Below are 12434 nucleotides of genomic sequence, written 5' to 3'. Positions count from 1 at the left end.
AATTTACCTGCATTGTAAGGGACAGACTGTCAATTTCTCTACCATTTTAAAGAAAACTGCAAGCTTTCAGCACTGTGTCTATGGTTCTCCACAACACCACTGATTAGAGCCTATGACAAGATTTACATGAGAAATGGGGTCTTAAGGGAGTCAATAGAATCATTGAGTAATCACTAAGCAAAGGCATTGAATTTCCACTAAAAATCTAACAGATGCTGGCTGTAGCCAGAGGAAGATCACTGTCTAAGCATTAACTATCCTTCGTGCTAGACATTACAAATTCAGCTACTATTAGATTTAGGGGTAGGGTTAGGATTAGGGCTCGGTTCAGGGCTAGGGGTAGGCTAAGGGTTATGGCCAGGCAGCCACATTCATAGATAAGATGGATTTGGATGTCATTGCCTTTTTGGACAATTTTTCTAGTCTCCATCCTTTCACATTCATATTCATATCCTTTAGCACTGGGATAGAGGGGTTTCTCCAGTTTCAATGAGTAAACAGCAGCTCGTAGGCACAGAGGTAATTATTTTAAAAACTCCCATCACCCTAAAACTGTGAAAATGTAGGGAGGGACCAGCTAAAGCAGGATCATAAAAACAATGGCTCAAGAGACTGGCCTCAGCAGAGCAATCATTATAGTTCTCCTCATATGCAAAGTAATTTATCATATCAACCCCCTTCCCCACCACCATCCTAACTTCCTGTCAGGTACAAAATATGGCTGTAGTCAGTAGCAGAACCCATTGTTCTCGTATTACTAACAGCTGTGGTATCTGCAGGAGTAATATTAGGCAATATGATAGCAGTAAAATCAAACAGCATCAAGTTCTGTAGTTAAATTTAGTTGCCAGAGCTATGGTCATTTGTTGCCTGTACCTCAAGGTCATGCTCAGGTCAAAATGATTACGCACTGCATTTTTTAGAGAAGAGATTGTGATACGTGGAACCCAAAAATATGGGTGACCAAAACATACAATTTCATACAAAAGGTATCATTCACATATTTAAATCAAAACATTGATGAATGCCTTTACTGTGGTTTGATGCTGAGATGTTGACTATTTATGCTCTTTTGTTCCTCTGCTTCTTTTTATCAGTACTGTTTTCCATTGATTGTTGTTATGGTGACTCGTGTGACACCTGCTAATAACATCAGAATCCAGCCAAGTTAACAATCCTGACGAGGTCAGGGAGGAGTAGTGCTGAAAGGCATTTGTTCTGATTATGTCCACATAAGCAATGTAAAGCAGTTCATTTGGGTACTCCATGTGTGACCAGGTGGTTGGGTGTTCAGATTATAGCTGGAACCCTTGATATGTCCTAATGCTCCAGTGTGTACATCCTTCATTTTGGATGGGTAAAATACACAATGTAACTAAGTGTGCCTGTTAAACAAATTAGATGAATAAAAATATACACACTGTGGTGTGATGTAGCTACTGCATCATCATAAAGCATATTACTCTGATACAAAATCAACTTTAGCTTCCCTCGCTTCAAGTTATGCACATGTGCTACAGTAACTGATGTAATAATTGTAAATAATAATTCTGGATAATGTAAAAATAGTGTAACAATTTAGCATTTATAATTCATAATCTGGATGGAATAATTTCTGGATAATGTAATAATCTTGTTGAATGGATAACATTTTCTCCTTCATTTCAAGTGTCACATGCACCTAAGCACAAGCACAATCGCGCATGTACACACACACACACACACACACACACACACACAGGTAATATCTCTATCAGAGAAAATATAGCTTGGTCTCCCAGGGTTAGGAGGAAAACAACCTTTTCAGTATGGGTGATTACAGCATTTGAGATTCATTTATAACATCCTATAAGGATACTCAGAATTCAAAGAAACAACAAATATTAATTTATAAACTACTGAATACCAAATGTAAGAATTAAAGCTTCCTGAGAATGAAATGGAATTGACGTAAAAAATACAAGTCCATGTATATTTTCAGCTATATGAAGGAAAAATCTCAGAATAGGAAATGATGCATATTTCAAGCTATATAGAGAACATCATACAAGGATCTCAAATAGTGTACCCCAACCTCACATTGAACAACAGGAGTCTTTGTAAAGTCTTTGTAACTTACTGTGAAAAAACTGGACAGAATAACAAAAAAATGTTTTTTAATTTCACTCTAGGCCTAACCTATAAGGTTAAAAAATTGGTGAAATATGTGTGTGTGTGTGTGTGTGTGTGTGAGTATGTGTATGTGCACTTGTCAGTATATGTGTTTGTGGGTGCCTGTGCATGTGACAGTTAAAATGAATGAGACAACATAAAGACAGTGATTTGATACGTTATTCATTGAAGTAAAAAAAAATCATAAAAATTTCACTCCCCTGCTAAGGTAATAAACATTACTGTATTATCCGTTCAACAAGCTTATTACATTATCTGGAAGTTATGTCATTATCCAGTTTTATTACATTATAAATTGAGAATTTATTACATAATGAAAATTATTATATTATTCATAGTAATTACATTATTGGTTGTTACATGTGCATATAACACTGTGCTATGTCAAAGCTTGCGTCTGACAGGAAACAGGCTCCAGACAGTGAGATCACACTCTTGTAGTGCAGACTTTCCTATCTAACTTTACCACAGGAAGTACTATTGCTCTGACAGATTACTGTCGGCACTATCAGTATATTAATATGATGCAGAGTAATCTTGCTCTTGCGAAGCATTATTTGGCACCACATGAACACTATAAGAAAAGATATTATTGTTCTCACAGACCATTTTTTGGGTCTATCTGTATGTTAATATGTAGCAATGTATAATGTACAGGTTAATCTGTTATATGCTATGTGTTTTCTAAAACAGGTGCTGTTATACGCTTATGTAACAGAAGTGTTCTGTAGCTTGATTCCTGATCACCATATTACTGATTGTTCTGTATATATGTTGCCTTTGTTAATCTTGTGGCATGCATTTAGGGTATTTTGGCACAACAGTCTTGTAAGTCTCTTCAGATAAGAGCACAAGCCAATTCAATAAATAATAAATAACACAAAATAAATAAAATGATTCCTGTCTCCTGATGTGTCGGCATTGGACACACTGCACGGAGTACAACACTGGAATGTGAAGACCGGAAATTCAACACCACTACATTTCACCTTTGGTTTAATTGTGTGCTTAGGTACCACGAAATGTCTTCATTCATAAAAAGGCATAAATATATTATTACTAAAAGTGATAATGTACATTTGAATTTACTTTGAAAAATTGTATGAACAAGATTTGAAAAATAAAGGTGTAGAGAAAAAATATAATTCATTTACATCCATACTTGCTGATCTATATCCTGATGCAAACATTGCACTTGCAAAATCAAAAGCATTCTGATGGAAGAAAAATAAACAGCACATGACTGTCTTTGACACAGGCTTTAAAAAGTCATGTGGGGGTACAAAGAGAACATTTTGGTATTAAAATATATTAATCCAGTGTGTAAAATTTGTCAGATGTATCTTCGGTATAGAGCCAAAGGTGGATATTGTTTCATAATTTGTTAACAGGAAAATTGATCTGACACAATAAAATGTAAAAATATAAGCTGTGGACTAGCCCAGAATCTCTACCATTCCCCCTAGCCTCTCTCTCTCACTGCACATGAGTCAGTTGAGGCCCATTGTTTTCCAGCACCTGAACTTTGGGAAGTATCCTCTAGGGATTAGTGTGCTTGCTGAAAGTTTCCAGAACCGATCTCATGGGTCGTAACTGGATTTCTAGCTGCTCGGGGCCTGGCGCTTGCTCTCCGCATGCAGACTTGCTTCTCAGACCCAGGCCACTGGCCCCTTCAAAAAGCTAAAATGAAAAACACTTGTGAAGTTTCCAGACCCCGTATAGTTACAATAAAAATAACACTTCACTGTTCCCAGGCGTCCATCAGAGAGCAATCCTCTGCACTGTAGAGTCTCTCTCTCTCTTTCTCCTTCTCGCATTATTCATCTCCTGCTGCTCCTTATTTAACTGATACAAGAAGTAAGTAAACTCAGACATTCCACAAGTACTGGACTTCAATTGTCAGTGCAGAGTGTAGTCAGGTTCCTCCCTGGCTGTGATGCATTTTGCATTGAAATGGAAATGGGTGTGAGCATACAGGTATCTGTTGTCATTGATTGTTTTAACATTCAACGTCCCCTGTAGGTTGTCACAGCACATGGACGTAGGTGACCCTGGAGTCTGTGCCCAGGTCATTCCTAGCCACACACTTGTAGGTTCCAGAATCTGAGCTGGTGGGTCTCTGAATGACAAGTGTCCCCTGGGGGTGGAGCAGCTCACTGCCCGTGGGCCGGCCCCTTCCGGCGGTGGACAGTATGGAGCGGTCTGGCAGTTCCCAGGTGATCTCTGGCTTGGGTATCCCAATGGCCATGCAGTTGAGCTGCACAGGCACTCCCACCAGTGCCCGCACATTCTGGGGGGGTCCATTCGTGATGCGGGGCGGGTAGGCGATGATGATGACAGGGACAGTGAGCACTGCCTCGCCCACGTCATTCTTTACCCTGCACACATAGTTCCCACGGTCGTGGAGTGATGTCTCCTGTATTATGAGGGTTCCATTCTCCACGAGCTGGTAACGACCGCTCACCTGGGGTCGAGAGAGAACATGACCTCCTGGGACACTCCAGGAGATTCTGGGACGGGGGCTGCCGTCAGTGAGGCAGTGAAGGAACAGGGGTTCCCCAGACACACCGCGGATGATTCCTCGAGGACGAGTCAGGATGTACGGCTTCTGTCCCACCTCCAGGACCACTAGCTTCTCGATGTAGCCCACTTGGTTCTTAGCAGCACAGCGATATTTACCTGCGTCCTCTTTGCTGGGGTTGTAGATGACTAGGCTGCCTTCACTACCCTGCTGGTAGCGTGGTAAGCGGGGGTCATTGGCAAAGCGCGTGCCATTGGGCAGCATCCAAATGATCTCTGGCATTGGGTGCCCATCTGCAGAGCAGTTCAGAATGGTGGTCTTCCCTATGCGTGTCACCACCTTCTCGTTGAAGGGGTTCTTGAAGATGGGCCTCCTCAACATGCTGGTGACTTCCAGCTGGACCACCATGACTGCTTCTCCCCCGTCATTTCGCGCCATGCAGATGAACTCAGCCATGTCTGTTGGCCTCACATTCCGGATCTCTAGTGTCCCATTCGGATGAACGTTGATCCTGCTCCCATAGTATGGGGCTGTGATGAAAATGTTGTCAGGCATGATCCAGGTGATCTGAGGAGCTGGGTTGCCTTCTGCTTTGCAGTCAATTAGCTTCCTGGAGTACTTAGCAGCTGTTTCTTTGATGACTGTTCTATTCTGGTGGTAGCCGTTGATGACAGGTGGGTTGCCGTCAATGTCCAACTTGTACACCTTGGTCTCTTCACCGGCAGCATTGCGAGCCATGCACACATACTCCCCGGCATCAACCAGCTTGACGTCCCGGATGTCCAGGGATCCATTGACATGCATTAGGTAGCGATCGTTGGAGGCAGCGATCATGTCATTGGAGGGCAGCATCCAGATGATTTTGGGTTTGGGCTCCCCTACGGCTTCACAGTCAAAGCGCATGTTCCCGCCAGGCTTCACCTTTGCATAGGTGCGGCTGGGTGGCCTTATGCGTGGGGCTGCCATCACCACGGTGATATGCACGTGCATCTCGTCCTTGCCCAGTGTGTTTTCAGCGTAGCAGGTGTAGTCACCCTCCTCTGATATCCCCACCTTGTTTAAATAGAGCGTGCCATTGTTGAAGAGAACATAGCGCCGGGTGCGCCCCCTGCTGTCATCTGACTGCATGGCGCTGTTCAACATTGTACCATCCGGAAGGCCCCAGGAAATCTCCGGCTCAGGAGCTCCAGAGGCTTTACAGTCTACCTTCAGGTCATTGCCATAGGGCACCCGTTTCTTTCCAAAGGGCTTGGTCATAATCTTGGCTGGCTTCATGGACACAGTGACTGTCATGAGCTGCAGGTCGTCCCCTACTTTGTTGCGGGCAACACAGAGGTAGTCCCCAGCATCTTTATCGCTCACAGAGTCAATGACCAAGGTGCCGTTGTCCAGGACTTGAATCCGACTGCCCATCCTGTAGAATGATAGAGAAACAGGGACCTAATGCATCATGCTCACGTGGAAAACATTAGCATGAAGATCAATTAAGACTGCAATGGGAATTTTCCAGGACAATGTTTAATTGCCCTCCTGACTATCAGACCTCTTCCTAGCTTTGCTGACAATTGGGAGCTGAAAGTGTTCATTTAATCTATGTTCTTAAACTCTGTGGTAACGCTAGATGTTGGTTTTCTGCACTATACCAAATTGACCAATTTACCAAATCCATACTACAGTGTTTCCAGCAGTGATATTGTTCAGGTTTTGTGCCTTAACGAGAGATCTGTAGTAAAAAAAAAAATACAGCATGTACAAACTCCACTTGGCAGGCAAAACATCAGGTGGCCCCTGATAAAGCAAAAAATTACATTTAATTTTAAATAATGAAATTTTTTCTGAGTATTTGTTTGTGCTTTTGAAACCTGCTGACAAGTTCAATGAAATAGTATTGTTCTTGTTATTACAATTATTTTCCTACATTAAACATAATGCTGAGAATGCAGCATCCATGAAAAGCTGAACAATATCCTCAAAAACCAGCAACAGAACTCTAGAGCTCAAGCTTATTTTTAATGTCTGTTTTTACTCAAGGCTATTGGCTATATTTCATTAATATGGAGGGAAAAGTAAGACAAAATTAAAAAATAACAAACTGACGGGAGGTCATGGTACCTGAGCCATTCCTCATTTGGTAAATATTCTTCTCAGGAAAAAAAAAACTCAGAAAACTGTGAAAATAGCCCAGATAAAAAAATGTGATGATTCCTAAATCATTGACAAAATTATATAATTTGTCATTACTTTTTCTCACAATTTGCTGAAATAGCATTGTAATGCTACTCACCAATGCAATGCTTAAGGATTTGTTTTATTCCAACTTTGTGCATGCTGTGTTTCTGGCAAAACATGAAGTAAATTGCTGAAAAGAATATTAAGCTCACAGTCAGGATGTGGAGGTAACTGTTATTCTCGTGTTTCTTTTTATGAGTTCTGACTGCTTTCTCAAATGGATAGAAAATTATACAAGATGGTTCTTATTTTAAAAGCCATTTCCAGACATCCTCAGCTAATGTACTGTTTATTATTTTCCTAAACACTGCAGCTGCTCTTTTAGGCTCATGTTTTTCCCCTGCTAAGTGTGACCAATAATGAAAACAAGAAAATTGCTTGAGTAGCATTTTCAGGATTGAATGAAATTGTGTTCAGTACAGGCCAATGCTTGTTTTCAGTTACAGCTTATCTGAAGATTATTTATGCTGCATAAAGAAGAATCGGACCTCTTTGAAATGCATACCTCCTTTCAAATGTCAGAATGTTTCTAGAATGAGAAACAGAATGGTTCTAGTGATTGAAAATCAAATAATAAAAAGATTCTAGAAGGCTCATTCAAGGCAATAACCCTATATCATATAGCATACTCAACATTCACAAGCCATAGAGCATTATGACAGATAAAATATGGAAGCACTACATGAATTTAACTGTTGTTATACAGTAGACCACAATATATCATTTAAACAAAACTAGAAGAATAGATATGGTCTTTGCAACCCAAAGTATGTTGTAAACATATCTCGCCACTCAATCTCTTCACTTAAAACCTGATTAAGTTTCAATTCAACCAAACTGGTCTAGAAATCGGGCAGAGGATTGTGTTTCCTTCAAACTCAAATGAAAAAATTAAATCAACCTTCAACTAAATGAATACAAACAAGACCATGTGCTCATAGAGCTCAATGAACTGATGTGCTCCTGAAATGGGGAAGGGTGTTCACTTTCCCCACCATTAACAACCCTGACTGAATCATTCATACAATCATGCAGCTTTTCCACTGTCAACAGAACAGCAATCCTGATGTCCTAGACAAGCCAGCTTTGGCTCCAGTCTGGATCAAACTCCACAATAGAAAAAATTCTAATTTGAAAGTGAGATGACAAAGATGCATTTCTGAGATTTCCTGAGACATTTAAGCTTTCCTCTTATTACTACATTCAGATACAATCAGGATGGTTTGCTGGATTTTTCTAGGTACTACACTGCAGCCTTTCAGATTGTCATTGCTCAATGCATACTGTGCTGAGAAGAGGGCACTGTTTACCTGTGTCTCTGGTCCACAAGCGCTTTGGAGGGGAGTCTCCAGAGGATCCTAGGCGTGGGTTGTCCCACGGCAGTGCAGTTCAGCCAGAGCCGGTCCCCATAGCTCAGCTCAGTACTGCGCTGGGATGCCTCAACAATGTGAGGCAATGCTTCCATCTGCTCCACGGTCAAGCTGACCACCCTTCGCTCTGACCCTGTGGAGCTGGTGGCAATGCATTCGTATTTCCCACTGTCTGAGATCACCAGTCCTCTCAGTAGCAGCGTGCCATTGGTAAAAACATATTCCCTGGCACTTTGGTCACCTAAGGGTCGGACTACAGTCCCATCGAAGAGCACCCAGTGCACGGTGGGCTGTGGGCTGCCCTGTGCTGTACATGGGAGCTTTAGGTTCTGCCCAGTCTCAGCTTTGACCTGCTGCCGTTTCTCTTCTACAATATCAGGAGGCGCTGCAACAACCTGCAGCCGGACTGTGGCAGTGTCTGCTCCTGCTGGGTTGCTGGCAATGCATTTGTAGTGGCCCCTGTCATACACAGTCACTTGCTGGATTACTAGGGTCCCATCAGAGGTCACAGTTACCCTCCCACGGTCTGAGTTATAGCCTCTCACTTGTGTGCGGTTGGCCAGAATCCAGGAGATGAGGGGCGGTGGTCGGCCATCAGCCCTACACTTGATCTCCACTGTGTTCCCAGAGTGAGACTTAATCTCCCTCACCTTGGGCTCCAGGATGTGGGATGGATAGGACACCACAGACAGTGTCACCAGGAGCTTGTCTGAGCCACTGTCGTTCTCTGCAAGACACACATACTGCCCACGGTCCTTGATGTTGGCATTCTGGATTGAAAGTGTGCCATTCTCGAACACTTCGAATTTACCCATCTTTCCTCTGATGGTCAATGTGCTCCCTTTAAGACAAGAGGAAAACAAAAGAGAGAAATGTGAAAATAAATTAAACACTGTAATACGGAAGATTTTTTTCTCTTTCAGTAATAAATTATTTCTGTGATGCTTTGCACAAAACCATCCATTGTAACGATATAAAATTTTCATATAAAAACATCAGCTGAATATCACATATTGCATCAGTTATGGAAACATAAATTCCCTCCTAGATGCATACACTCAATAAACTCATTTCTATCTGACAGTACACTGTTATGAGGTCTTGGAAAAAATAATTATAATGCTCAGAGAAACTAAGATTTCAAGATTTCATGACATTCAAAACACAATATAACAGGTTATGGTCCCATAACACTTCTTTTCCTATTAACAGTGCCTAGGTATGTGAATGCATTTCAGTTAAGGTGACATTTTTACCTGTGCCAGACAAGCGTTTCCAGCTGATGTTCGGCTCAGGATTGCCTATAGCATCACAGGGAAGGAAGGCATCTGAGTTGGACAGGACTGTGAAGCTTGCTGCATTGCCTCCGATAATCCTAGGTTTTGATGGTATGTCCTTTGTGGACAGCTCGAAGCCAATCACATTAGGGGTGGTGGTTTCATGCCCCATGAGCTGATCATACCTTTTGGATACGGCATTGTTAATATCACTGCCATAGGGTGCAGGGGTATTGGTATAGCTCTGCCCTGATGTGAGAATGGTCATGGAGTCAAAGTTCATAGTCTTTGTCTTGTCTGTTGTTTTGGGCAGACTCCAATGTTTGGTTTCAAACGGTTTAGCTCTTGTCCTGGACAAGGACACTGTGGGCTTTGGATGCTGTAGATTGCTTCTAACCCCATTCCCTGACTTTCTGTCACTGTCAGAAAATGAAGAAGGTCTGACCCTTCTTCCTGTGGGTCTTGGTGTTGGATATTGACTCTCCTTCCCTGGGGGGAGTCTAATATTTGTGTTTATTCTTATGTTGTTAGTGGAACTTTCACTTCTGCTTTTTGGGGAAGTGGCTCGTATTTGTGCTGTGGTAGAAGGCCTTGATGTGGTAGTAGTTTGATAAGTTGTTGTTGCTTTTGTTGTTGTTCGTGTTCTTGTTCTTGCAGTTGTTGTGTACACTTTTGGGCGGCTAGAGGTGGGAGCCCATACTGGGCTTCTCAGTTCAACTTCTTCTGAATCTGTGGTGACATAACCTCGTGAAGAAGTACGGCTAGTGGTAGTTGAAGAGGATATCCTCCTGGGGCTTGGGGTGTCTCTAGACCGGGTGTCGGACATCTTAGAGAGAACGTTTGCGGGAGTTGGTGAAACTGTCCTGGGTGGTGATGTGGTGGTTTTGAAGGTTGTTGAAAGTTCTGTTGTCACAGTTGCTGTGGTACGAGAGGTTGTTGTGGTAGTCTTCTTGACTGGCCTTCTACGCCTGATTCCAGTCCTCCGGGATCCCCCTAGTGGCCTTCCTGGGAACCTGAATCTGTGCACAGGTTCTCCACCAGAGCCCCCAGCACCAGAGGCAGAACCAAATGAAGATTCAAAACTCTTCTCTGTCACGGCAGTCCTAGCTGTTGGTGGGGATGCAAGAGATTGGGCAGCAGGGGAGATTTCTGTAGTGGTGGAGGATCTTGAAGGAAAACGAGAAGGGGGTGTAGGGGCCTGACCCATGGCCACCTTTTGATGAACACTGGTTGGGGGAGCGGTGACAACTCTGAACACAGGCTGTGATTCAGTGGTGAAAGCTGACCCTGAATAATCATCAGATGAGGTCTCTGAAGAATGAATGACAACTTTCTTTCCCAAAGATGTCACTGGAGTGGTCATAGGTGGGACTAGAGAGGCCACAGTAGGCAGCACCGTTGTAGTCCTTGCCGGTATTGTAGTGGGTGTGGTTTCAGCTGTTGTTGTGCTCACTGTGGTGGTTGTTAGCTTTGTTGGTCTACGTAACCTGTTGAGGATATCTTTCTGACCTTTACTCCCAAACAGTCTGTCCCAGGGAATTTTGCCTCGGATGACTTTGGAGGACTTTCCAAAGTTATTAGTCTTCTTGGTGGAGCTTGGTCTGTCAGTATGGGCTGTGTTCCTCTCTGACTCCCTTAGATCAGGTGCATTCACATTTGAAGTCGTAATGCTACTGGATCCATCATCCCTGGACTGAGGCTGGATAGTAGGAGGCTGTGTGATGGACTTGACTATGACATTCCTGAAATATGCTTTTGTCACAGGGGGTGATGTGGTGGTAGTGAGCAGTGGTGTGTCCAGAGATGTCATAAAGGGTCTCTCCGTTCTTTGCAGAGAAGAGCTGGGAATGTCAGGTCTGGCTGTAGGTTTGGCATCATGAAATGGAATGCCTTTTGTCTGAGTTTGAGTGCGACCTGCATTGATCCCGCTGTCTGCGTCATCACAGTCGCAGTCAGTGGTGACCTCGACAGTGAACGGGACTGTTGCATTGCCTTTATGCTTCACTGAGGGCTTTTTGAGTTTGTTCAGGTATGCATGGATGTCATCGATTCTGCTAGGCTTCACAATCCGCCTCCTGTTGGGAAAGTTACGCCTCCTTCCTGTGCGCTGCTTATTTGGGGGGATAATGTGGATCTGTTGACGGGAGATGATGGTGGACCCGGCGGGGAGGCGAGGTGACTTGATCCTCTGAGTGGTGTGGAATGTAATCTCGTCCTGCTCGCGTTCGGTGGTGGTGACTGCTGTGAATGTAGTCTGGCCATTGGGGTCCGTGGATGTGTGAACCACTGGCTCTACCCTCAGGCCAGGGCTGTCCATCATGGTCACATTTGGGTACTGCGTCATGAGCAACGGTGCTACGCCAGTGACCATCTCTGAGGTCTCGCCTGAAAACGTCACCTGCATCTCATTTGCAGAATCTGTCACTGTGAGTTTCACAGTGACTGGCAGGCTCAGAGGCTTGCTTGTACTTCTTTCAAAAGCATATGAGTCACTACCACTTGGGGTGATGGTGTGATAACCTGTAGGTCTAAATGGAGTGACTGCATTGCTTTCTGCAGCACGGCGGCTGGTTGTGACACGAGTGGCTGGGGACGGTGTCACTTCTTCATTAATTTTGGTGTTTGTGCTACTTGCCTCTGTGCTCACTGCATCTGTCATGACAGCACTTGGAATGGCTATGAGCTCATCTTCTACAAGGATGTCTCCTGAACCTGCGTCTCCATCCCCAGAGAGCCCTGACATGGACTTGCTCAAAGTCTCTTCCTTTGTGTCTCCCTCACTCTCAGTTCTACCCTCACTGTCTGCTGTTTTACTTTTTTGGGTCTTTTTCATTAATTCTGCCCATTTTCGAGGGTCTGCTTTCC

At 43.5% G+C, this 12434-nt stretch overlaps 1 protein-coding gene across 1 annotated transcript; it reads right to left on the bottom strand.

The window, feature by feature from the left end:
• Positions 1 to 4198: 4198 nt before the first annotated feature.
• Positions 4199 to 9973, bottom strand: igsf10 (immunoglobulin superfamily, member 10). The gene is made up of 3 exons (XM_036537242.1): positions 9549 to 9973; positions 8233 to 9133; positions 4199 to 6107 (listed from the first exon to the last, which is right to left on the bottom strand). The coding sequence occupies exons 1-3, from the start codon at positions 9850 to 9852 to the stop codon at positions 4199 to 4201; spliced, it is 3114 nt and encodes a 1037-aa protein (XP_036393135.1). The 5' UTR covers positions 9853 to 9973.
• Between the last annotated feature and the right edge of the window lie 2461 nt (positions 9974 to 12434).

Source organism: Megalops cyprinoides, chromosome 9, assembly GCF_013368585.1.
Source record: "Megalops cyprinoides isolate fMegCyp1 chromosome 9, fMegCyp1.pri, whole genome shotgun sequence".
In the NCBI taxonomy this organism is placed as follows: domain Eukaryota; kingdom Metazoa; phylum Chordata; class Actinopteri; order Elopiformes; family Megalopidae; genus Megalops; species Megalops cyprinoides.
The sequence above is the reverse complement of the archived record's forward strand: the minus strand, read 5'-3'. Positions and strand labels throughout refer to the sequence as shown.